At 39.0% G+C, this 27,376-nt stretch overlaps 2 protein-coding genes across 3 annotated transcripts in view; both read right to left on the bottom strand.

Moving 5' to 3' along the window:
* Positions 1-8,079: 8,079 nt before the first annotated feature.
* Positions 8,080-16,120, bottom strand: LOC114663007 (zinc finger protein with KRAB and SCAN domains 4-like). 2 transcript variants are annotated; one of them, XM_028816771.2, is made up of 3 exons: positions 15,511-16,120; positions 10,842-10,906; positions 8,080-9,347 (listed from the first exon to the last, which is right to left on the bottom strand). In XM_028816771.2, exons 1-3 carry the CDS (start codon positions 16,055-16,057, stop codon positions 9,150-9,152), a joined length of 810 nt encoding a protein of 269 aa, XP_028672604.1. In that variant the 5' UTR covers positions 16,058-16,120; the 3' UTR covers positions 8,080-9,149. The 2 variants fall into 2 exon arrangements, with proteins under 2 accessions (XP_028672604.1, XP_028672603.1); XM_028816770.2 differs by lacking the exon at positions 8,080-9,347 and having other exon boundaries at positions 9,354-10,906; positions 15,511-16,110.
* A 4,120-nt stretch (positions 16,121-20,240) lies between these two features.
* LOC114662302 (oocyte zinc finger protein XlCOF6-like) overlaps positions 20,241-27,376 on the bottom strand; it is a 34,256-nt gene continuing 27,120 nt past the window's right edge. Inside the window, exon 3 of the mRNA XM_051934482.1 lies at positions 20,241-23,018. Within this exon, the coding sequence (XP_051790442.1) occupies positions 22,129-23,018 (890 nt within the window). The 3' untranslated portion in view covers positions 20,241-22,128. The remainder of the gene's footprint in view (positions 23,019-27,376) is intronic.

Here is a 27,376-nt window from a genome sequence, read left to right on the forward strand (position 1 = left end):
ATGGGAACAAATCTTAAAAAAAAGCAATTCAATTAAAATGAATTCACAAGAAGTTAATTAGCAGCACAAATAGGACACTCATAAAAAAAAAAAAAGGGTTCGGATGAAAACCTGCAGCCACAGTGGTCCTCCAGGACCAGACTTGGCGACCCCACGATTAGATAAACAATTCCACAGTACAATGTCTGCTACAATGGCTCATGCGTAAAGGAACACGTGTGGTTTAATATCCCAGTGCCGTCATTGTGAGACGGCGTGAAACAGAAAATGTGAGCGCATAGCAGTTAACGAGGTTGCGTCAAATTAGTTTAAAAAAAAAAAAAAAAAAAAGTATATTAAAGAATAGGTTTACAGTGACATCTACTGGCTACCTACATAAACTACAGCAGAATTTAAGGTGGAATGGAAAAATCTGAAACAGTAGCTGGAGAATAAGTAGCCAACTCCAGCCTCGTGTAAAACACGGATTACTGTATCTCATGGAGTTTTGAAACTCAGTCCTGGGAAACCCCTGTGGCTGCAGGTTTTTGTTCCAACCAGCTGCTGTTTTTAATTGGACAACTCGGGTAATTAACTGTTATTTTGTGTATAAATGTGACTCAGGCGCCGCCGAGATTGGCAGCCTTTTCAGCAGCTCCGTGTACTTTATTTTTCTACTTTTATTTTTCTCTTTTTTATTGATCACTCCTATCACTTTATTTTATGTGGATTCGTTCCCTGGACACACTTACGTTTACAACGTGGGCATGGATTTTTACACACCGAGACTCGTCTATTCAAGTACTCAACTTAGAGCGCGGAGAACAAATGCCAGTGCCGGTGTGGTTCCCTATTTACCCGACGAGGTAAGAAAGCGGTATCAGAGCAGGCACTACGCAAAAAAAATGAAGCGGCTTGCGAGAAAGTGGCGTTTTAAGCCCTCGGTGCCTTCTGTGATTCTGGGAAATATATATTTTTTTCTTTTTTGTGAATTTCCCCTTGGGATTAATAAAGTATCTATCTATCTATCTATAGTGGTGTGAAAAACTATTTGCCCCCTTCCTGATTTCTTATTCTTTTGCATGTTTGTCACACAAAATGTTTCTGATCATCAAACACATTTAACCATTAGTCAAATATAACACAAGTAAACACAAAATGCAGTTTGTAAATGGTGGTTTTTATTATTTAGGGAGAAAAAAAAATCCAAACCTACATGGCCCTGTGTGAAAAAGTAATTGCCCCCTGAACCTAATAACTGGTTGGGCCACCCTTAGCAGCAATAACTGCAATCAAGCGTTTGCGATAACTTGCAATGAGTCTTTTATAGCGCTCTGGAGGAATTTTGGCCCACTCATCTTTGCAAAATTGTTGTAATTCAGCTTTATTTGAGGGTTTTCTAGCATGAACCTCCTTTTTAAGGTCATGCCATAGCATCTCAATTGGATTCAGGTCAGGACTTTGACTAGGCCACTCCAAAGTCTTCATTTTGTTTTTCTTCAATCATTCAGAGGTGGATTTGCTGGTGTGTTTTGGGTCATTGTCCTGTTGCAGCACCCAAGATCGCTTCAGCTTGAGTTGACGAACAGATGGCCGGACATTCTCCTTCAGGATTTTTTGGTAGACAGTAGAATTCATGGTTCCATCTATCACAGCAAGCCTTCCAGGTCCTGAAGCAGCAAAACAACCCCAGACCATCACACTACCACCACCATATTTTACTGTTGGTATGATGTTCTTTTTCTGAAATGCTGTGTTCCTTTTATGCCAGATGTAACGGGACATTTGCCTTCCAAAAAGTTCAACTTTTGACTCATCAGTCCACAAGGTATTTTCCCAAAAGTCTTGGCAATCATTGAGATGTTTCTTAGCAAAATTGAGGCGAGCCCTAATGTTCTTTTTGCTTAACAGTGGTTTGCGTCTTGGAAATCTGCCATGCAGGCCGTTTTTGCCCAGTCTCTTTCTTATGGTGGAGTCGTGAACACTGACCTTAATTGAGGCAAGTGAGGCCTGCAGTTCTTTAGACGTTGTCCTGGGGTCATTTGTGACCTCTCGGATGAGTCGTCTCTGCGCTCATGGGGTAATTTTGGTCGGCCGGCCACTCCTGGGAAGGTTCACCACTGTTCCATGTTTTTGCCATTTGTGGATAATGGCTCTCACTGTGGTTCGCTGGAGTCCCAAAGCTTTAGAAATGGCTTTATAACCTTTACCAGACTGATAGATCTCAATTACTTCTGTTCTCATTTGTTCCTGAATTTCTTTGGATCTTGGCATGATGTCTAGCTTGTGAGGTGCTTTTGGTCTACTTCTCTGTGTCAGGCAGCTCCTATTTAAGTGATTTCTTGATTGAAACAGGTGTGGCAGTAATCAGGCCTGGGGGTGGCTACGGAAATTGAACTCAGGTGTGATACACCACAGTTAGGTTATTTTTTAACAAGGGGGCAATTACTTTTTCACACAGGGCCATGTAGGTTTGGATTTTTTTTCTCCCTAAATAATAAACACCATCATTTAAAAACTGCATTTTGTGTTTACTTGTGTTATATTTGACTAATGGTTAAATGTGTTTGATGATCAGAAACATTTTGTGTGACAAACATGCAAAAGAATAAGAAATCAGGAAAGGGGCAAATAGATAGATAGATAGATAGATAGATAGTTTTTCACACCACTCTATCTATCTATCTATCTATCTATCTATCTATCTATCTATCTATCTATCTATCTATTCCGGATTCTGTGTTTTGGAAACAATACTTTTTAACAATTATTTTTCATCTTGATTTTCATTCTGCTTTTCTAGGTGTTGTAAAAATCCATAATTTACTAATTAGCGGGTCTGACGCTAGAGTAGCTGTAGGCTTTCCGATTCTGCTCTGCTAGTTTTTAATTGTCATCATTCAGATACAACGAAGGGAGCAAACTGCACAAAGAAAGGGCAAAAATATAATGAAATCAACAAAAGAGAGTTAAGCATTTAAATCTATGGCAAAAACAGAAATAACCTGTATTAAAAATGTAAAAATTATGCTGCTGTGCTTTTCTGAATGTAGAATCAGGCTGGGACAAAAACCTGCAGCCACAGTGGGTCCCCAGGGCCGAGGATGAAAACCCCTGGATTCTTTTACGAGTCCATAATTTTGAGTATTTCATCCTATTTACATACTCCGTCTCAATCACATGTCAAAATGTGATTAACATTACTCTCGATTAATTAGGTGGTGAATAGTTAGGGTATAGCGGGTTGGATAATGAATGGATGCATAGATGTAAGAGGCAACAAGGCAACGAAAAGAATAAAATTTGTTGGCAACTATTTTAAGCATCAATTGTGGTTGGTTAGTTGTTGAACCCCCTAGATTAATTGATAAATGAAGTGTTCACGTATAAAGTATTTGGACCCTTTCACTTTTCTCATTTTGCTATGTAGCAACCTTATGGTAAAATTGTTCAAATTAATTTTTCCCCTTATCAAGTAACACTTGATACCATCAGTCCATCCATCCATTATCCAAACCGCTATATCCTAACTACAGGGTCACGGGGGTCTGCTGGAGCCAATCCCAGCCAACACAGGGCGCAAGGCAGCAAACAAACCCTGGGCAGGGTGCCAGCCCACCGCAGACATTTGATACCCCAGAATGACAAAGCAAAAACAAGATTTTAGGAAATATCATTATTTTCAAATAGCCACTGGCTGTCTGGTATGAGGGAGTGCATGAGTGTGCTCTGAGTTAGGCAGGTAAGCCAGGCAGGCCTGCTCCCTTCACTGCCAGAATAGACACCAGCTTAGAAAAATAGTGGATGAAAAAATGGACAAATTAATTATTATGAATCTAAAACATTTTTGAAAGCAGGTCATAAGCCATCAAGTGTTTTATGTCAACAAATTCACACAGCACTGAGTTTGTTCATCTCTTGACAGCATTTTTATGTGCTTTGTGAGCACCACGTGCCTTAACAGATGTACCATTTTTGGGTTGCTCCAATGCACTGCTGCCTTACAACTTCAATTTGTAATTTCAATGCAGTATGGAATGTATACGTCTATCAAGTCATGTGAAATTCTTCTTTATGTGTGCTACTCAACAAACAACATGCCACCACTCTCCAGCACCTAAAAGAGCAAGTGGAAGACACTGTACCATTTAGTCTTTTCCTGTTCTACCAGTTTGCATTTTCCTTTGGGCACTCCATTTCTCTCTCTCTCACACATCTGAAATCACTGCACAACAGGCTGGCAACTCTAAACTGACTCCATATAAGTGTGCCCTGTATAATAATTGACTCTCCTTTCAACAAAAAAGATGACAGTGGTATGTCTTTCATTTCCTAGGAACATCTGAGTACTAAGGTGTTTTCCGAACAAAGATTTTTAGTGAGGCAGTATTTAGTTGTATGAAATTAAATCAAATGTGAAAAACTGGCTGTGCACACATGTGGCTCCCCTTGTCATTTTGCTGATTTGAATGCCTGTCACTGCTCAATGCTGATTACTGGCAACACCAAATTGGTTGGATGAGCGCGTTAAGCTTTGAACTTCATAGACAGGTGTGTCCAATCATGAGATATAAAGGTATTTAAGGTGGTCACTTGCAAGTTGTGCTTTCTTCCCCTTTGACTCTCCTCTGAAGAGTGATAGCATGGGATCCTCAAAGCAACTCTCCAAAGATCTGAAAACGAAGATTGTTGAGTCTCATGGTTTAGAGGAAGGCTACAAAAAGCTATCTCAGAGGTTTAAGCTGTCAATTTCAACTGTAAGGAATGGAATCAGGAAATGGAAGGCCACAGGAACAGTTGCTGTTAAACCCAGCAGGCCAAGAAAAATACAGGAGCGGCATATCCGCAGGATTGTGAGAATGGTGACAGACAACCCACATATCCCCTCCCAAGACCTGCAAGAACATCTTGCTGCAGATGGTGTACCTGTGCATCGTTCTACAATTCAGCGCAATTTGCACAAAGAACATCTGTATGGCAGGGTGATGAGAAAGAAGCCCTTTCTGCACTCACGCCACAAACAGAGTCGCTTGTTGTATGCCGATGCTCATTTAGACAAGCCAGACTCATTCTGGAACAAAGTGCTTTGGACTGATGAGACACAAATTGAATTATTTGGTCAGAACAAAAAGCGCTTTGCATGGCGTTTGCATCGCATTCCAAGAAAAACACCTACTACCTACTATCAAATTTGGTGGAGGTTCCATCATGGTGTGGGGATGTGTGGCTAGTTCAGGGACTAGGGCCCTTGTTAAAGTCCAGGGTCAGATGAATTCAACCCAATATCAACAAATTCTTCAGGATAATGTTCAAGCATCAGTCACAAAGTTGAAGTTAGGTAGGGTTTGGATATTCCAACAACACAATGACCCAAAACACAGTTGGAAATCTACAAAGGCATTCATGCAGAGGGAGAAGTACAGTGTTCTGAAATGGCCATCACAGTCCCCTGACTTGAATATCATCGAAAATCTGTGGGATGATTTGAAGCAGGCTGTCCATGCTCGGCAGCCATCAAATTTAACTGAACTGGAGAGATTTTGTATGGAAGAATGGTCAAAAATACCTCCATCCAGAATCCAGACACTCATCAAAGGCTATAGGAGGCGTCTAGAGGCCGTTATATTTGCAAAAGGAGGCTCAACTAAGTATTGATGCAATATATTTGTTGGGGTGCCCAAATTTATGCACCTGTCTAATTTTGTTATGATACATATTGCATATTTTCTGTTAATCCAAATAAACTTAATGTCACTGCTGAAATACTACTGTTTCCATAAGGCATGTCATATATTAAAAGGAAGTTGCTACTTTGAAAGCTCAGCCTGTGATAAACAAAAATCCAAAGAATTAAGAGGGGTTCCCAAACTTTTTCATATGACTGTACCTCAGAACACTTATGATGAGCACAGGCCATTCAGTCCAACAATTCTCACCGGTCCTATTCACCCGATTTCTTCAATATAATGTCAGGATCTAAAAGTCCCTCAAGTCCCACTGTCTACCTTATATTATATATTATAGTATATTATTTTTTTATTCCATGTGCACATGGTTCTCTGTGTTAGGAAAGATGTTCCAATGTTCATGCAAAATTTACCCTGAACAAATCTCACTCCATGTTCTTTTTCAAAAGTTAAAGCTCAGATCATCCACACTAGTTCACTTCATAAATTCAAATAGTTTAATTTTGTCACCTCTTAAACTCCATTTGATTAAATTGAAATGGTTCATCTCCTTCAACAATCTCTCCTCATAGCTCAATATTCTCAGTCCTGAATCTCCTGTGGACTTTCTCTAGTGTGGCAATCTCTGTTTCAATATGGAAACTAAACTGCATGCAGTACTCCAGGGCAGTCCTCACTGGTGGAATATAAAGCTTAAGCATCACCTCCCTTGACATGTACTCCACAAATGAGGGCACTATATAGCCTAACATCCTATTAGCCTTCATCCTCGTCTGGATGTAGATAATAACGAGTCCACAATGACTCCTAGGTCTTTCTCATAAAGTATACTTTCAAGTTTTAGACCTCCCATTGAGTATTCAAATCTAACATTTCTACTCCCTACATGTAATACTTTACATTGGCTTACATTCAGTTTAATCTTACCTTGCCTGCCTTCTGTCTAGATCTCTCTGTGATAATTTGGCCGATTCTAGACCATCTGCCAGTCCTCCTAATTCATCTGCAAATTGAGACAGCTTGTTATTTATATTTCTATCATGGAACATTTGTTATTTTACTGTCTGTATGTTTTAAATCACCCTTGATGTTCCTAGTAAGCTCTGCATCCTCTTTGATCTGTCTTTTACTATTAAAATACTGAAAGAATCTCTTTGGGTCATCTTTTGCATTTTTAACAAGTCTACTTTGTTCCTTGTGCTACCTAAAAAGGCAATAGCTTCCTGCAACCCTGAACTAGATATGCATTTAAAATTTTCACAGCATGTTATTATTTAGATCACACACACTATCAGAGTGAAGTGGATTTCCACATTCCTACAAAAATAGCCAAGAAAATGATCAGATATGGCAATTATATTCAGAAGTTAAACATGATGTCCCACAGGGCTCAGTACTCTGACCTTTACTGTTTTCACTTTACATGCTTCCAAACCCAGCAATAAATTGGTGCAACGCAGGAACAATCCCTAGATGGGGCAACAGACCCATTGGAAATTTTAGTCATATGCAGATGATACCCAGATAGACCTTTCTTTAAAACCAAACGAAATTTCTCTGGTGGTATTTGTTTCCCTTAGCATTATATTTAGCCTTGGAAAAATGAGCAAAAGACGATGAATGTTTTTTAACAAGAAAAACTGTTATTACTTATAAAAGAAATGGATAAACACTAAAATGTCAACATAAATACTGTAGGAAAGGTATGTCAAGTGTCCACTACTGTACTGAGGAAGATTTACTGTAGTGCATAAAATTGTGTAACACGTTTTGAATCAATCACCAATGCACAGCCTTACGCCACAATCTAGAAAGTTAAAGCAAGTTTCTTTGAACACTTTTCTTTTAATATTTTTTTCTATTGCTTGTGCGTGATAAGGTAGAATGTCGGTACCTGATCAGCACCATTGACGCATCTCTTGTATTAGTGTAGGCTACTATCAAACAAGGCTTAGTAACTTCCACATTTCCCCCTGATATGAGCATTCACTGTTGATGCATTGTGAACAGTGTTTAGGGAGCTAACATCTTCCTTGTTCTTCTACTTGATTGCAATTATTTTGCCATAAAGCTACTTTCACCATATGGTGAACTTCCACTGGACCAAATTCACCCCCCTTATCACAATGGTTCAATCGCACAGTGCTGTATGCATCAGTCTTACGATCAGTGCCAACATCTGATGACCAATCCTCACTGTGATCACATTTGCTTGATACAACTATTGGTTCAGTTTCAGTTTTTTCTAAAACTGGTTTTATACCATTGTGTTTTTTTGTTGAAAGCTTCGAACCATTCAAAATTATTTATTAGTTACCACTGAGTAGCAGAACACAGACAAATTCAAGAATTTTTTGCAGTATGATGCTATTTCATCTACAAGATGGCAGCAGTATACTGTCCCGAACAGTACTTGGGCTTAACGCTCAGTATCTCATCAAAATCGATTAGCCTGAGCACTGCTCACGATTACCCATATTACACACAATTCTCAGCCCAGGAGATGCTTGGGCTTAACACCATGAGGTTAAGGAATTTTGTCAGTGAGTTACAAGAGTGGATGGATGAGAACTACATGTCTCTGAATAAGGAGAAAAGAAAAACAGAAATAGTTCATTTGTGTGTGTGTTTGGGTTACTTTCTATCACTTTTTAACTTAGTTGGAATCACCACTAGTTGTATTGAAACATTGACAGTGTTATCATTGACACGTGCATGCCATTTAATTCACACATTATACCACTATCCAAAACATTTTTTTCAGTCTTAAAAAAATGTTGGAAAATGGAGACTCTAAGCATAGTGGATACTAAGAAATAAATGTATGCATTTATTTCTAGTGGGATTGACTACTGCAATGCATTATTCACAGGCTACTCAAATCATTAAAAAAGCAGCTTTCAGTTAATTCAACATACTACTAAAAAACATCATTAAAAGAGCTAAAATGTAAGACCACATTATCCTATCCATGATTATATGGAAGAAGACATTTTGATATCAACCCTAAGTTAAATGGAGCCCAGTGTAAAGAGTCTTCAATGACCAAGGCCCTGCTTACCTATATTATCGCTACTTATAAGCCACAGCACTCTTTAAGATCTCAAGATACTGGCCAACTAAAGATTCCAAGAATTAACAAAATATCATTAAAAGTGTGGGCTTTCAACTGGAGGGCTCCAAAGCTGTGTAATGATCTGCTTGCTTATATAAGAGTTGCTGCTTTGGTCTCCATATTTAAATTCAGATTGAAGACTCGCTACTTTAGTCTGGCATACCCTGAGTAGAGCTGCTGATTAGCTGTACATAATACATGTGTTTGTCAGTCATTTGTAGAAAAATATAAGTAATACAATAATTATGAATTGTTATTAACCTCTATTCCACTTCTTTATATATTATCCTGCTGTGGCACTTGATGCCACACTGTTTTTATGCTTACAAAAAGACATCCAAGGTAGCTGAAATGAAAGTATCCTGTCATCAGATGAGAAGGCCTATCACAGACTTATTCTTTAGAATGTCCTGGACGGGGTAGGCAGCCAGTTGGTCAAGGTCTCCAGGCCGTAACTGTTTCTGATTCAGTGTTATAACTTGACTATGGGCTCCCCAGAGGTTTACTTTCCCCAGGGATTCTGCACACTGGAGTTTTTCTTTTCTTTTCTTCTCTTCAACTGTCAACTGCTCATAGATCAACACTTAATTAATAGACAGATTTGCTGGTCTTTACCTGTGTTAATCAGTTTCTAACTATTTTGTTTTCCTGTCTGTTTCAATAAATCTGTGTCAATATGCATACTCATTATGTAGTCGTTAATTTGTACATTTTGTTTTTGCATTTTACCCGAGAACTTGTCATAGCATTCAGTGAAGAGTGACAGAAAAATAAACAAATACGACTATCTATATTCCCAGTTTCTGAGGACTATCAATCCACACATTCCAGAGGTCAGTGAGTATGGCCATATGTGTAACTGTGCCCTGTGGCAGACTGGCCCTTATACAGGGCTAGTTCTACCTATGAACCTGAACTGTATTAGGTGGGCTAGAAAATGGACGAATGCTATCCTTACATTAGGAAACTACTACAGCCATAGAGGATATCCTGAACTAAGACTCATGCTCTCCTTTTCTGAGAGCTCACGCTCCACTTTCACTCCATATGGATGTGTTTCATTTTACAAAGTCATGTGCCAATTTTCACCAATTTATCAGATCTAGGATATTTTAACAATAACATTTAATTACATTTAAAGATATAAGAAAAAGTGAAAGATATATAATGCTGCAATATAGAAATATCTAAAAATTGTAAAGCACATAGTGGCTAACATTTGATACAAGTTTGGAATGGAACGTCAATTGTATCTCAGCAGTATGTCTTCTCCCCTGCATCAGTCTGCTGCCATATTCTTAACATTCCAGCTTTATCAAAGCATTTCTAGAAGTCCATACAGTTTGTTTTTTTATTTTTTAAAACCAGTGGGAGTTCTCTCATGGACTTGCAACTGTCAGGAATAAAACAATACTTTTTCTTCACTGAGTATAGCAGTACTCCTTTGCCCGTGTGTGAATTTTCTGCTGCCTATTTAAACTATCTGACCGAGTATATCTCTTCCCACAGTCTCTACAGTTGTACGGCTTCTCTGTGATGTGGATAGTTTGGTGGATTTTTAGATGGTCCAATTGCTTGAAGCTTTTTCCACAATCTTTACAGCTATAGTGCTTAATCCTGGTGTTCATTTTCTGGGAAACTTCCGACTTTGTTGATTTGCACTTGCTCTTTGTATATTCAAAGGTGTGTGGATTTGCTTTTTTTCTTTGTTTCTCATTATTCTTCAACTTTTTTGACTGCATTTTCTTTGAACCTCTGATGTTACCACAGTGGTCTTCAAGGTTTATGTCACCATTGCATGTCTGACTGAGATCCCCGTCAACACAGCTTTGATCAAGTAGCTCTTCAGTTACGCTAACAGGTGCCTCTTCAGAGAGATTCATTTTTATCTGAATCACATCTTTTGTGGTGGGCTTACTTGTCTCAGATACAAAAGTCTGTTCCAGTTTATCACTGTCACGATGGACGGTATAAGAGGAGTTATTTTGACAGGAGGTCTGTTGAAAAAAATTCTGTTCACTACCATAAACATCTGTGAGAAAAGGCACATGGATACTTACACAGTCTTCCATCTTTAGATGGCACTTGCTTACATCAGCTTTTAATTTTTCGCTATGAATTTCCCCTATGGTAAAACAGATAAGCACAGTTACATTAAATGAATATTTGGCAAGAGCTTTAAATGTATCAGAAACTGTAAATAATCTATTAAAGACAAAAGGGTACATAATCAAACTAAAAAAATCATGTAAACATGTTCATGCTATTATTTCAGTAGCATCTTACTAACAATTTTTTATCATTGATATATAAGTATATCTTAAAATAATTAGCAGTGAAATCTGTTTTGTAAAACACATTGATCTACAAATTATTATTATTTTATTTTAAAGAACAATATTTTGGCACTACAGAATTATGCAATTGTAATCTATAATTGTTGGTGCTATCGGAAACATTAATGAATTCAGTTTCAAATGTAGACAAACTGATAAATATTCAGTAAAACTAAATTAGTACTGGGATTACTCCATTTTTTCCAGATGGTTACTTCCACTAATAAAGTTAAATATGGTGAAGAATATTACTAAGTTTCGATAAAATTGACTCATCCGCTTTTGAACCTACCATTTCAACACTGAAGTGACCAAGCTTGACAACTAAAGTCAGTGAATGAATGTTAAGTCATGATTATGAACCTGTGATGGGTGGTTCACCTGCAGTTAGAAATATCATACACCATACGATGTTGTAAGCCCGCTGAATCCTGAGCAGTGTTGTGATTTACACTGAATCATCATCAGTGGTTCAGAGGGCTGCATATGAGCAATGAGTTACTACAAAATGATAGGTTATGGTAATAGTCTAAATGAAGTTTGTCAAGTGTGCACAGTAGAAGGAAATTATTACTTACATGTCTCCTCAGGACAACTAACAAAAATACAATATAAACAAAAACACACATGCAAAAAAAGCATAGCTTGTTTTATATACACACATATATATTATATATCTATCTATACAAGAATAATACCATTAGAGACATTGGTAAAACCTTAGGATTACCAAAACCAACTGTCTAGAATATCATTAAGAAAAAAAGAATTCATTGGTGAGCCCAGTAATCATAAAAGGACTGGGGGGCCAAGGAAGACCTCTACTTCTGAAGGTAAAGAAAAGGCCCCAAACATCTGACAGAAAGATATATAAAGCTACTCAGACTCAGATAAAATCGGTGAATGTAAATTGTGTGCCAGAGTGAGTGTGTGATGGACTGGTGCAGATTCCTGCTTAGTGCTGAATTACACAGGAAGGATGCATGCATATTCTGTCACTGCAGCAAATATCCAGTATATGCCCACACATAATATGCACAGTTTTTATGTATTATTTTTTTTATTTTTTAAGTCAATAAGAAAAATGTAAGGACACAAAATTAGAGAGTTAAAACATTACTGGACCTCTTGGCGCTATTCTGCCTCCACCCCCATGTCTCGAGCTCTGTGCTGGCAGACAGCAAGACAGAGGAAACTCTTATCTGCTTTCCTGTATGGTAAATCATCCTCTGTCCTTGAAGGATGTACACTGTGTGATTTCTCTGTTCAGTATCCAAATACTTTTCATATGAAGTAACAGTGGAACATTCTAAAATAAGCTTACAAATAAGCATTAAAAATGATTTGGGTTAATTGACAACCTTTAAGACTTGAGTGCTTCCTGGTGACTCTCAGATTCAAAGAACTCGATTTTTAAAACTTCACTCTAAAAATAGTTCAGGGACCTTTAGCCAATACTTACATAAATACCTGTTTACAAGACAGAAATTCAAATGTAATGACTTTGTGAAACTTTCTCAATTGCAAATAGTGTTTAATAAGTTGTGGGGTTTTTGTGACATTTTGGAACCCCCAAAGCCTTGAGGGACAGCAAGAACAGGTGGCAAGGTCATGCTGCACTTTGGTTATATATTTACATTGAGTATAAAAGCACCTTGCATTGTTTATCATTATTAACCTTGGCTCACATATTTCCTTCAACAATTAAGAAAACAAATATAAATGAAAAATGAATGTGTTTTTTTTATATAATGTTAATGTTTATTCATTGTGACTAAGGGAACTAAAGGGTTTATGCTAGTGAACATAAAGAAAGGTACTGACTTGAGACTTTGCATATCTAATTGTTTGATCCGTAAAACTATTTTTGATTATTCCAAGAATCAGTAATTAATAACGGACACATCATGACCTAAATGTGACTATCTAAAAGTTCGCACAATATTTTAAAAGGACAAATCTGTGAACAAGCCACACACATACATGGACCTCACTGCTGGAAGTCTGTGTGTGTGTGTGTGCGTGTGTGTGTGTGTCAAATAAAATCCTTGCTTAAGACGGATCAATAAATAAAGTTTATTTTGTTTCCACACAGGGTTTATTCGCAAATGGGATATGAGGGGTCAAAGCTACTCCTTTTCAATAACCTTCGGAAAAAATAGGCATCGGTACTGTAGACACGTGGAGGGTCGTTTTATGCCATTTTAAGGTTGCTGACCACATATTGGATTCTTTACCAGTGGCCTTAGCCCTCTAAAGGCAACTCCCAGGAAATTACAAATGACAAATTTCAAACATATGCACGTGGGTATCATTTTAGACTATTTCAGGGTCAATGACAACAAATGTGATGTTATATTTGATACTTTACTAGCCCTCTTCTCTATCAGATCTTGAAAAATGACAGATTTATATTACAATCGAGACTTTTTACACTTTAAACATTTAAAGTAAAGCACACATTTTAATAGTTTGAATACTATAGTCTAACTCAGACTAATTATTACATACGTTTATAATTTTAAGATAAACTTGAAAATTGCCAAACTTAAATATTTCTTCACAAGCAGGCTATATATGCATTTGCCACACATATATGTGTTTTATAAGCTAAGTGCTTTGTAAAAATTTTCAAAAAGTAGTTCGCCCACACTGGTGGCTATTGTGCCTGGAGGAAAAACTTAAATACATCCATTTTCCAAGCCAAGACAGTTGTTAAGTATTAATCCGCACCTTCCATGTTTCCGACAATAAAAACAATCTGAAATAATTTTGTCAAATATTCCTGGTACTTTTTTTCTTCTGGCAAGGATATGCTTTCTATTTTCTTGTAAGAGTTCTCACATAAATATGGAAGTAAATCAAAACAAAACCAACCATGTAGAACAAAAAGTTTACCATGATTCAGACAAGAGGAAAACCACAGCCCAGGGTGGGTGAAAGCTCAACTCATAGTCTTCCTGCGCAACAACCTTCTTCTTTTTCCTCTTTCGGCTGCTCCCGTTAGGGGTCGCCACAGCGGATCATCTTCTTCCATATCTTCCTGTCCTCTGCATCTTGTTCTGTTACACCCATCACCTGCATGTCCTCTCTCTCCACATCCATAAACCTTCTCTTAGGCCTTCCTCTTTTCCTCTTCCCTGGCAGCTCTATCCTTAGCATCCTTCTCCTGATATACTCAGCATCTCTCCTCTGCATATGTCCAAACCAGCACAATCTCACCTCTCTGACTTTGTCTCCCAACCTTCCAACTTGAGCTGACTCTCTAATGTCTTCATTTCTAATCCTGTCCATCCTCGTCACACCCAGTGCAAATCTTAGCATCTTTAACTCTGCCACCTCCAGCTCTGTCTCCTGCCTTCTGGTCAGTGCCACCGTCTCCAACTCATATAACATATCGTGCATTTATATCAAGTGCTTAACTTTAGAACACAATTTCATGTGGCAAATGCATATAAACTACGGTTGTAAAGAAATAACTTCAACTTGAAAAAGACTAAATGCATCATTTATTAAAATGCATACTATTGTGAATAATGGCTATTGATATTAATAAAGTTGCGCATTATTGTTTTATGTCCTTTTCTATTGCACTTAATGCACAGTCGCAGAGTTTTGCAACTAAGCATTTCACTACATATTGATCTGTGTGGATAATTATATGTGAGAAATAAAATTTGATTTGATTTCAAAAAAGCGAGCTACAAAGTGTTGCTTTTTTTTTAGCGTGTTCACACTAATTACGAAGACTTACATTTAACTGTACAGCAATCGGACTCTGGATAATTAGAATAACAATATAGAAAATTACCTTGTTTTTATAATTGTACAGATCTTTAGTTAAACATTATTACTATCATCATCATCATTTTTATTATTATATTTTAAATTTGAAAACTGGTATTTTGTTTGTAAAAGTTAAACTCAACAAATTAACCTATTACATTGTTACATTTTTATATCTGTGTTTCCCCATTCTGTAAATAAAATATACTCCATTTTTAAAATGCCTAGTCAGATTCACATTTATCTCTGAACTCTAGTAAACGGCAAGTTTTCTTTGGCATCATTCACTAAAAATTGTGAGTTTCATTGAAACAAGTACAGTATATACCTACTGCGCGCATAAAATGGATACATGAATGTAAATATATAAATCAGGCCATAATTCATGTAAACTACCAGATTACACCAAATGACATAAAGGTAATAAATACTATGTCAAAAGGTAAAACAACAATAAGCCCACTCTTGTCTCAGAAGGGGTTACATTGGATTGAGTGGCCAGCCACTTACAGCTTCGCCTAGAGTAGCAGAAACCACGAACAGCGATACTACATGTACTGCTTCGCCTATCACAACGGCCGTCACTGTCCAGGACGCACCTTCTTACCTGGGCTGCCGCTGCTCTCCTCTTGCCGGCTGATCAATGTCTCTAGACGGGGTAACGCAACTACCAAACACCTGCCTTTTTCTACCACCGCTGACTCCTTTGGGTTTAATTCTTTTTTTGAAGACGAATCTTGACCGATCGATCCGCCAGCTGTGCCCATCGCCCCAGGTCTTGAATCTCCGCAGCTCGTGTGACCTCGCATGGATTTCTTAGGGCCACGGTGCGCCTCCGTCTTCTGCCTTAGCCGTTCGATCTCCTTATGATATTCGGCCACCGTGGTTTGAAGTTCCTTAAGACTCCTGTCCACGACGGTTTCAAACTCACACAGGACGATTTCCACAGCAACCATCACCGCCTCCTCAACTATTTGAGAGAGCCTCTCTTCAAACCCCCTCGTGCCTCGGTACCCATCTTCGAGTATTCCAGAAGCGCGGAGTTCCGCAGACAGTTTGCTCGTGACACTCCGCGAGGTCACTCTCGCCGTCCGCTCTATGCTCGGAGTGAGCTGCTCTTTCAAATCCGAAACGGTGACTCTGCTCTCAGCCATGGTAGCAACTCGGAGGCGGCTGGTCGATTGTGACTGTCACCACCAGACTATTCAGCTGATGTGAACAACGAATTCCTCTTTCGAGGAAATGTTTAGGCGCGCATTAGGGAGTCAAACCCCGTGTTGCTTCCGCCTTCAGGCCGGAGGTGTTCATTGACGGCGTAGAGTCTCATCGAACTGTCTTATTTCGTTAATTTTATTAGTAGCTCGGTTACCCGGCTTCGGTGTACTTTAACATTAGGAATTAAATTATAGTCGATTGATGTTTTTGCACTAAATGATGTCATTTGAAACACACCCTTATATTGTCTAAAACACTGAGAAAATGCTCCGAGTCCGAGAGTAAACCAAATACTAAACGTTTAATAGGAAAATCTTCGAAAGGTTACAATCTGATTTTTCTACTTTTGCGTCAAATTCCATGCGGTTCATCACTCCATTTCAATGCACAACAATATGAGTAAACAACATTTATTGACCCAATAAGAGTTTCTTTATTAGATCCGTGAGCAGTGTGAGAGAGGAGAGCTGCTGCTGCTACTACTTAATCTACTGTATATATATTTTCTCTATTTATAAATAAATGAGTCTGTTACATTTATATTATAGTGTAACGCCGGACCTTCGGCGTTTTCTATGATGCTGACGCAATAGAAAAGGAGATTGGCTGAACAGCAGAAAAGGACGCGAGGTCTAGCGCAGGGGTAGGCAACGTCGGTCCTGGAGTGCCACAGTATGTGCAGGTTTTTGTTCCAACCCATTTCCTTAACGAGAACTCAATTATTGCTGATGAAGCACATATTGCTTAAGTGACATTTTAATGCTTCATTTTAGTGGTCTCGCTTGTTAAGGTTCTCCAACCTTAATTGCTTATTTCAATCTTAAACTGCTGCATTCAGTGTTTTAATTGCTCCTTATTAGCAATAAGATGTAAAAGACAAAGCAGCCAGCAGTTCTCCAGCTAGCTTTTTTCCAATTACATCTTTGTGTGTTCATCATGCACGGTTTGATTTAATAAAACACTTAATAGAAAAATGTGACAGACTGAAAATGATCTGTTTTAGGCTTCAAATCATTTGGATGATATCCTTGGAAAGGAAAAAAATCTACGATATAAAAGCCTTACATTGCACAGACTAACAAGCCATAAAATTAAATAAGGTCTGAGATTGGCAATGATTGGTTTCTAATTAAGCAATTGGGTTGAATGAAAACCTGTAGCCACTGCGGCTCACCAGGACCGACATTGCCTACCCCTGTTTTACATCATATTGCTAATAAGGAGCAATTAAAACACTGAATGCAGCAGTTTAAGATTGAAATAAGCAATTAAGGTTGGAGAACCTTAACAAGCGAGACCACTAAAATGAAGCATTAAAATGTCACTTAAGCAATATGTGCTTCATCAGCAATAATTGAGTTCTCGTTAAGGAAATGGGTTGGAACAAAAACCTGCACATACTGTGGCACTCCAGGACCGACGTTGCCTACCCCTGGTCTAGCGTGGAGCTACTTGTAGATATCGGGCGTCTGCTCAAACCGACGCTGAAGTATCCATGGGAAGAAACCGGTGTCAGTCAAAGTCAGAGCGGAAGTTAATCAGGGTCTGTAACAAAGCTAAATAAACAGCCATACTGAAGGACCATCAACTGTTGCAGGCTGATGTCTGTGTCACTCCGCCCTCCAGGGCATCTCAGGTTGTTACATAAATATTCAAAAAGCCTTAACAATTCATCATGGAAGAAAACATACGTCTTCTATACACCCGACAATGTTCTAAATTGTTTTTATGTACTTTTTACAAAGCATGGTTGGTTCAGTTTGGTTAAAAAAAAAAAAAAAAACGGGCTGTGCTGTTTGCGAGGATGTTAGTGGGTTTTGCACATATATTGCAGCGTCCCCCGAGTTCATTTTTTCCACTTCAAACATTGACATTAGTGCAGAAACGAATACAGAAATTGTCATGACAGCAGAATGGTGCAGCGTGGAGTGGCTCAAGAGTTCTGGGTTCAACTCCACTTGCCTGTGTTGAGTTTGCAAAGAGATAATCCTGTCTCCTTGGATTTCTCTCTTGACACTCCACATTTTAAAGGTTAGTTGAGATGTCTAAATTAACTCACGTTTTCAGTGAAATTAGATTTTTTGCTCGATTGTGTCCTATGCTGACCCTGGTCCTGGTTGGCTTTCCATCTTAATCTAATTTCTGCTGAGACAGACATTAGACTGAGTGGGATTACCTGGGACCACACGATGCACTCAGATGATAAGACAAAGTGAAGCTTACAGTTAACTAAAAATAAATAAATAAAATCTTCCAAACAGGTTAAAGATGCAACTACTCTACCCAAAAATTGGCTTCCAAATGAAAAGTGTACTCATTTCAAAACATTGTCTAGAACTTTAAAGGAATTACATAATAAACCTAAATGATTTTTCTTTTTTAAAATATGTGGACATATCAAGATTTGGTCTTCATTTGAAAGGATCTATAGCTAAAGGTGACATAGTGAACATTGTGCCACATTTACATTTTGTTGCCCAGTGTACGATTTAAATAAGCATAAATGCAAATTTTGCATGTGGAACAAGTAAGTAAAACCCTACATTTATTACTACCTAAAATCCATCACATTAGTATCAGGTGCAAATGATCACAACATCATTAGAGAAGATCTTGCCTGAAACGGTCTTATTTAAATCTCAGACTTTAAGTTTCAATTGCTCTTTGTTGCTGAAATGTGCGTCATCACCGCGCTGAGATCAATAGAGTCCCCTGCTGACTACAAGTAATGATTACTTGCACTACCAGTCAAAGGTTTGGACAAATACAAAAATGTCCGTGTTTTTTGATAGAAAAGGATGCCTTTTTTTTAATCAAGATACCATTAAATCAATTTTAAAATACAGCCAAAACATTACTAGTGTTGTTAATGGCTTGTATTGATATGTATTTATTTAATGAGCTTCTAATAAACACAGAGTTTCACTCCATAGACAAATCAAAATCTAGTTTATCCCGCCTACTATACTAAAAAGTAAGTCTATCTTGCTAACTATACTGAAATGTAAGTCAATCTATCCTGCCTACTATACTAAAATGTAAGTCTAGCCATCTATCTTGCCTACTATACTAAAATCTAAGTTTATCTATCCTACCTACTATACTAAAATGCAAGTCTAGCCATCTATCTTGTCTACTATACTAAAATGTAAGTCAGTCAATCTATCCATCCTACCTACTATACTAAAATGTAAGTCTGTCTATCAAATCTTGTCCCAACCAGGCCACTTCAGCATGTTCAGCCCAAGAGCAGAATGCAAGATGCTGAAATATGTCTCCAAGAAAAACAGAATTTCATCACAGGACCTCCAGTAAGCTCTTGCCACTCTTCAGGTCAACCTGCACGAGTCTACCATCAGACAGAAGCTGCACAAATTAGATCTACATGGGGATTGGGCCAGGATTAAGACTTTGCTGTCCAGAAAGTACATCCACACAAAACTAAAATATGCTCATGAACACATCTGAATAACGTGTTGGGGGGAAAAGCAAAACGTAGTTACTTGACCAAAATACTAAAAGACACGTTTAGTGAAAAGCAAAGACATCAGTTGACCAGAAGAACCGGATACCAACCCTAAAAGGATGGTGGTGGAAATGTTATGATTGGAGGGCATTTGCTAAATTAGCGCCTGGATAGCTCACCTTCATAGAATCCACTAGGAATTCTTCATCATTCCAGAGGTGGCTTGACAATAACATGAGACTCTCTGGCAGAAGACAAGCTCTACCAAAAGTCGATCTTGCAACATAATAGTAAATCCACCAAGGAATGGCTGAAAAGAAAGAAATGGAGGGCTCTGGAATGGGCAAACCAAAGCCTGGAAGTGAATTTCTTTGAGATGCCCTGGAGGGAGATTTGAAATGGGATGTGCACAAAACACACACCACAAACATTACACAGCTCAAGGAATACTGAATACAGGAGTGAGAAACAAAAACCTTCTCCCAGGTGATGTCAGAGACTTGTGCACACGGACATAAAACATTGACTTGAGGGGGCAACTCCAGCTATTTGAGACAAGGATGGACTTCATTTTTCCACTCATTGAAATAGCATATCTTTTTATTTTATGTTGATTTTCCATTGGTAAATCACCTTTACATAATGACACTGCATAAATGAAGATCAAATCTTGATATGTCCACATGTTAAACAAGGAAAAAAACATTTCATGAGGTGTACTTGCTATTTCACATGACTGTAGGTAGCAAACTGAGCTTTCGCTCCTGAGATGCCCATCTTTTTGTCGTTCAAAATTACATTTATTCAGCCTTCAGGCGTTATGTTCCTGAACTGGTGGAATTCACTCTCGATCAGCTTAAGACAGCTGCATTGTTTTGAGATGTTCAAGTCAAAAATTTTTCACTAGAACAAGTTTTTAGATATTGCGGTTTGGTGGCGCTCTGCCTGAGGTTTATTTCCTGCCTTGTGCCCTGTGTTGTCTGGGATTGGCTCCAGCAGACCCCCCCAATGACCCTGTAGTTAGGATATAGTGGGTTGGATAATAGATGAAGTTTTTAGATACTTTATTTTATAGATCTTGTTCTGCTTAAAGTTGACTTTTAATTGATTTTGCATTCCATGTGCTTTTATACTGTACAGTGCCTTAGACACTTGCTCTATTTCAATGGACATTGAAATAAAATCCTCAAGTACTTGATGGCTCAATGTTGATCTACTACCTATTATTTTAACTTCTTGAATTTCCACAATATTATTAAACAAAGTGATTCTTTGCTCCATGTGGTTGGATTGTATCCACTATTGTGCCCACGGGACTGACATACATTTATTTTAACCCGTAAATGTCCGATTTGATCCATGTGTTTTATGTCCACACCAGAGTGCCTCTGCACTATGCCTGACTGGAAGGTGGCGTTCTCCTGGCATCTTCTAAACCGGGATTCATCCATCAGACTTCCAGATTACTCCAAAGAACATGTTTCCAATGCTCCAGAATCCAATGGCGGTGTACTTCACACCACTCCAACCAACACTTGGCATTGCAAATGATCATCTCAGGTTTGTGTGCACCTGCTAGGCCACAAAAGTTCTTCTTTGATCCAGAGCTTTTCATGTATCCATCAAAGTGATCCTTACTTTTGTCTGATTTTATGTTTGTTTTTTGGCCAGGCTTTCCACCAATCCATGCAGATTCATTTCCTCTTACAATGTTCTTCTTTGCTCCCTTTTGATCCACAGTGTTTCTCTGATCCCAGTCATTGCATTTTACCCACCAAGATAATCTTTTAATCTCTTGGATTTCCTTTCATTTTTACTCTGATCTTCTGTTTTATAACCTAAATTACTCCTTGATCCACGTGGATTCACTTCCTCTTCCAATATTTTTCTTTGCTCCCTTTTACCCACTAAGCTGATCTTTTAGTCTCTCCAATTTTCTTTCATTTTACTCTGATCTTCTGTTTTAAAACCAAAATTACCCCTTGATCCATGTGGTTGTACAGGCACTTCCTTTTCCAATATGTTTGTGTCGTTTCAGCTCCACATACGTCCAGGACGTGGACCAGAAGATGTGAATCAGCTTATCTCGTGCCCCATGTGATATAGGTGTGCACCTTTTCCCCTCCATGTGAGCCTGGTGGTTTTTCAGGTTTATTGTTTCTGCCAAGAGTGAGGGTTCATTTTCAATCAGTTGATCAGAGTCTGCTGTGGACACATCAGTTCTGCTCTGCTGTGTTACTTGCCACACTTGTTCCTGCAGTACATCCTCGTACATAAAGGAAAGCAAACATACAAAGCTGTGTTTACTCTACTCATGTCTTCACTCATGAATAAACTCTTTTATATACTAATCTCTATATATTCATCTAAAGTATAATTTCACAAATGTGTGCAAATTTTAAAAAAAAACTTTCAGCTGCTATACTCTTTCATCTGTTTAGCAAATAAATACATGGAAAAAAACTTCAGGCTGCAATATGTTTAAAGGTAAACTTGAGACTTTCACAAATGGTACAACTTCACTGTGAGTTCACACCAGGCAATTCAGGTGATCATGACTACATGATGATTGCCATGGTGCATTTCTTGATGTTTTTTCAGCTGCTCCCCCCGAGTAAAGCTTGTCCAACATTCACTGCAGCTGAACGGATTGTCAGCCACGTGAATCTTCTGGTGTTTTCTGAGATTTGACAGCATGCTGTAGCTCTTCCCACAGTCAGTGCAGCAATACAGCTTCTCTTCCGAGTGAGTCTTCCTGTGCTTATTCAGGTTTGACAACACGGTGAAGCTCTTCTCACATTCGGGACAGCTGTAAGGCTTCTCACCTGTATGGATTCGCTGGTGGGCTTCTAGCAGAGTTAACCGTCTGAAGCTCTTTCCACATTCTGAACAACTGAAGGGCTTCTCTCCAGTATGAATTTTCAAGTGAGCACGGAGGCTCTGTAAGTGAGCGAAGCTCTTACTGCATTCCGTACAAGTGTACGGCTTCTCCCCTGTGTGAACTCTCTGGTGTTTCTTCAAGTTTGATAACACACTGAAGCTCCAGCCACACTCACTGCAGCTGTACGGTTTTTCTCCAGTGTGTGTCCGCTGGTGGGTCTTCAATGGAGTGGAGCGGGTGAAGCTCTTCCCACATTCGGTACAGATGTAGGGCTTCTCGCCAGTGTGAATTCTCCGGTGCACTTTTAAGGTTCCAGATTCGCTAAAACTCTTCCCACATTCACTACAGCAGTATGGCTTCTCTCCAGTATGAATCGTCTGATGTTTTTTAAGAGGCTGCAGCCGACTGAAGCTCATCCCACAACCAAAGCAAATGTACGGCTTCTCCCCGGTGTGAATTCTCCTGTGCCTTTTAAGGGTTGCTAACAAAGTGAAGCTCTTGCCACATTCGGTGCAGTTGTATGGCTTTTCTCCAGTGTGGATTCTTCGGTGGACTTTAAGACAGTAGAACTTATTGAAGATTTTGCCACATTCAACACATATATGTGGTTTCTCTCCTTTGTGTTTCCGCTGGTGAACTGTAAACTGGCACATATATCTGAATGTTTCTTCACACTCGGTACATTTGATCCACGTTTGAGAACCGTTATTCTGCGTGGTGTCTGCTGGTGTATTGTGGTAAAAGTTATCCTGTTGACTATTTGAAGGTTCCTCCTCTTGCTTCTCCTTCTTTATACTTGCATGTCTAGGGATACACTCTTCTACATTTGATGTATGATCTATGGAAATGTCTGACTCACAGAACTCATTTTTAACATGTTCAGAATCGATATCATGGAGGTCTTCCTTGATGTGAATGGTTCCATCAGAAGGGGTCTCAGTCTTTATATGAACAAATTGGTCAACATCAAATTTGTCTATGACAGGCACCGGCCCTTGCGCCATGCCCACTTGCACTGGGTGGACAGCATCCATCTTGCCGAAAATGGGTTTGTGCAAATCCTCCACGTCACCAGTGGATGCCAAACACTTAAAAGTTTTCAGTCTTGACATGCCCAGCATCCATTATCGTCTTTGATTCTACAGATTCAATAAACCTGTGTGAAAACAGAAAAGCATAACTCTGTTAGATAGATCAAGGGTAGAGGGATAGATGGATAGGAAAAGGACTGTAGAACACGATAGATAGATGTGAAAAGTACTGTAGAACAAGATGGATGGATGGGACAGATTTTAGTAAGTAGGTAGGATCTTTAATATCCCAATGGGAAATTTAGCTTTTTATGGAAGCTCAGGAAACACAGAAACATTACAACAAACAACAACCCCCAAACACACAAGAATTACAAAAAGTAAAAGGACAATCCACAATTCTAATTGTGTTACATAAAAAGTAAATGAATAAAGACATCAATTACTGACTAACTTCTCAAGTTACATCAAATCTGTACACATCTGACAGCATAATCAATTCCACAGATGCTGTGTGGTATAAATATTTACTTCTCTCTCTCTCTCTCTCACACACACACACACACACATCAGTAACAAACATCTGAAGTAAGAATCCACTGAAAGTGCAGAAAAGAGCTGTTCATTTTACATTTGTTTAAGCTTATGAGAACCTTGAAAAAGTTTTAGTTAAGTTTTTAAGGGAGAGATTATGGCAGTTCCCAAAACAAATCTCCAAAAGAATCTGGGACAACCTATGGTCATGTAAAAAGTAAGGTCACCCTGTTTCAATTCTATGGTTTGACATTACATAACTTTTGTGATTCCTGCTACCACAAGCTCAAGGCCTGTGTTTAGGAGTGATTCTGAGACGCTTCATAGTTACCGCACTAAAAGTCACACTCGGATAAGGACTTGTCCTGCTTTAAAGTAGAACATACAAAGTATCCTAGTCCCAGTCCCAATGAGGAGGAGAAGGCCACATCTGAGAATAAATGATGTTATGACTTCATAACATCCCGAGCCATGAATTGGAAGTCATGATGTTTTATAGTTTTCCGATACTAATGTTAAAATTTCAACACCAAGATAATAATGATAACATGAACAATAAGAAGAACGACGACAAGTAGAATAATATTCAAAACTGCTAGAAAATAATGAAGAACTAAAAAGAAAAAAAATACAGAAAACATGATAAGGTAGGATATTGAACTATCCATCCATCCATTTTCCAACCCGCTAAATCCGAACACAGGGTCACGGGGGTCTGCTGGAGCCAATCCCAGCCAACACAGGGCACAAGGCAGGAACCAATCCTGGGCAGGGTGCCAACCCACCGCAGGGATATTGAACTAAGCTACACATAAAGCAATCTGAATGGGCAACAGTTAAGATTACCTTGAGTGGAGTGGTATGGAAATCTGTATTACCTCACGCATAGTAAGATGTTTCAAGATTGGTTCAAAATCCAGAAATAGCTGGTTGCGATAGTCATCACTATTGTGAAGTTACATTTTACGTGTACCGTTACCAACACTTTCATTTCACCGATTGGCTTCTCCACATAGATGGTGAAATCACGTAATGTACAAGGTTTGTTATGAATATTATTCCATTTCTATCAAATATATTGTTAGGAGTTGTGTTTTCCAGAATTCCCAAAACATTCATTGGTGGACAGCAGTTTAAGTCTCTCCAGAGATGTTGGATTGGGTTCAAATCTTGACTCAGACTGGGTGACATAAGGGCATACCCAGAATTGATCCTAAACCACTCCTTTGTTGTCTTTGCTTTGTTCTTGTCCTGTTGAAAAGTGAATCTTCAGGCCATTCTGAGGTCCACAGCACTCTGCAGCTGATTTTCATTAAATGATATCTCTGAACTTTGCTCCATTCAGCTTTCCCTTAACCCTGTCTAGTCTCGAAGTCCCCAGCCCCACATCATGATGCTGCCACCACCATGCTTCACTGTTGGAATGCTATTGCAGAGGTGACGAGCATTGCCAGGTTTCCTCCAGACATAACATTAATCTTGGTTTCATCAGACCAGAAAATCCGGTTTCTCACAAGTCCGAATGTCCTTCAGGCAGAGTTGGCTCAAGCATTCTTGCTACCCTAGGTGAAGCTGTAAAGGTTGAAGCCAAAGCTTTAATGTCTTCGTACATATATTGCACAGCATGTTTTTTTTTTTTTGGCATGGATGCACATTTATGAAATTCAAAGGGAGATCCCTAGTTGGTGTTCCAAGTACACTCATTCAAAAAGGGGAGGGGATCGCTTGGTGTCTCAAGGATCGAGACTCAAATATATATATTTTTCCGATTTGCGAGTAAGGTGGGTCCCCTTGTGTTTCAAGTGCATAGATAGACAAAAAATTTGATTGATTCCCCATCTATGCCACCCTTCAACATTTTGCTGCCATAGGCCACCACTTTTTATTCTAATATATGGTAAGGGTGGCCCTGCCTTTAGGTGACTTTTTGCAAAGTTCAAGTGGCCTTCCATGTGCCTTTTACTGAGGAGAAGCTTCTGTCTGGCCACTCTGTCATAAAGTCCGGCTTGGTAGAGTGATGGTTGGCTCTCTGAAAGTTTCTCCCATCTCCATACAGGTTCTCTAGCAATTCAGTCAGGGTGACCATTGGATTGATAGTCACCTTGCTTACCAAGGCCCTTCCTCCCCCAACCCCCCCCCCCCCCATGGACAGACAGCCAGCTCTAGGAAGAATCGTGGTTGTTTGAGCTACATCATTTGTATAAAAACATGCTATATAAGTAAATGCTGTTTGGAACAACAATGACAACTTCTTCCGTTTACCAATTATGAAGGCCACTTTGCTCTTGAGAACCTTTGATGCTGCTGGATTTTTCTGTATACTTATAATAATTCTTTGCATTTATATAGCACTTTTCTCACTATTCAAAGTGCTCCAGGTGCCCAGGCCCGGAGTGGAGAATAGGGAGAAAGGGAAAATTCCCGGTGGGCTGGCTAGGTTTATGGGCCGCGAGGGCCGGAGTTACTCAGAATCAACATACACGTCACATACTATGTTGCACCTACTGCTTCTTCACTCACAGGTACAGCCAGCCACCGCTCACTGTGCAACCCGCTTTTAACGTGTGCCGTGTGACTACAACCAGCCAATTACACAGAGGCTGGTGTGCAGGGCTGATTATACTATAAGACTCTGGGTAATAGGCAGAGGATCCGAGAGACGCCCGAGAGTAGATGGATGGTAAAAAAACAAAAAAAAGCAAAGGTGGTGCCAAAAAGGCGAGAATAAATAAAAACAGAAGGCACTTGAAAATGACGCAGCCAAATGTGCCAAACTGAGTGGTTTTTTAATTAAAAACCCTCGGATTGAGAGCAAAAGTCTAAGTGGAGACGGTGAAGAAAGTAAGTAGACTACGAATTTGCAAAGCATTTGTTCGTATTACACAGACTACATTATATGCCATAAGGCCACATTAAGTTTATGAATTATGTAAATTAAAAGTAATTTGCAGGCAGTGCTGTATTTTGTTTAGAGCACTGCTTATTGTGACACCAATGCCACCTAAATGAGACACTTTTGTGGTCCTCTAGCCCCTCAGCAGCAGCCTCCATCCCAATTTGCTGCTGGTGATACTGCAGAGCCAGAACCAAGCAGCAGCCATAAAGCCTTCATTTCAAAGGGAGCAGGTAGGATTACTCTCTGAGTGAACATTGTGATAAAGTTTATTATGCAATAACTCTAGCTGTGCTAATACGTGTTCATCAGCAGTGGCGGACACGTATTGAAATGTGTTTTCAAAACAATGGCAGTCATGTAGAGCATATTACATGAATAAAAATGTTTTTTCATATAAAAAAAAAACTTTATTTTCCTATGTATGGAAACTTGTGGCCCATCCTGTACAGT

The sequence above is a fragment of the Erpetoichthys calabaricus genome, chromosome 12 (genome assembly GCF_900747795.2).
Source record: "Erpetoichthys calabaricus chromosome 12, fErpCal1.3, whole genome shotgun sequence".
NCBI lineage: Eukaryota > Metazoa > Chordata > Cladistia > Polypteriformes > Polypteridae > Erpetoichthys > Erpetoichthys calabaricus.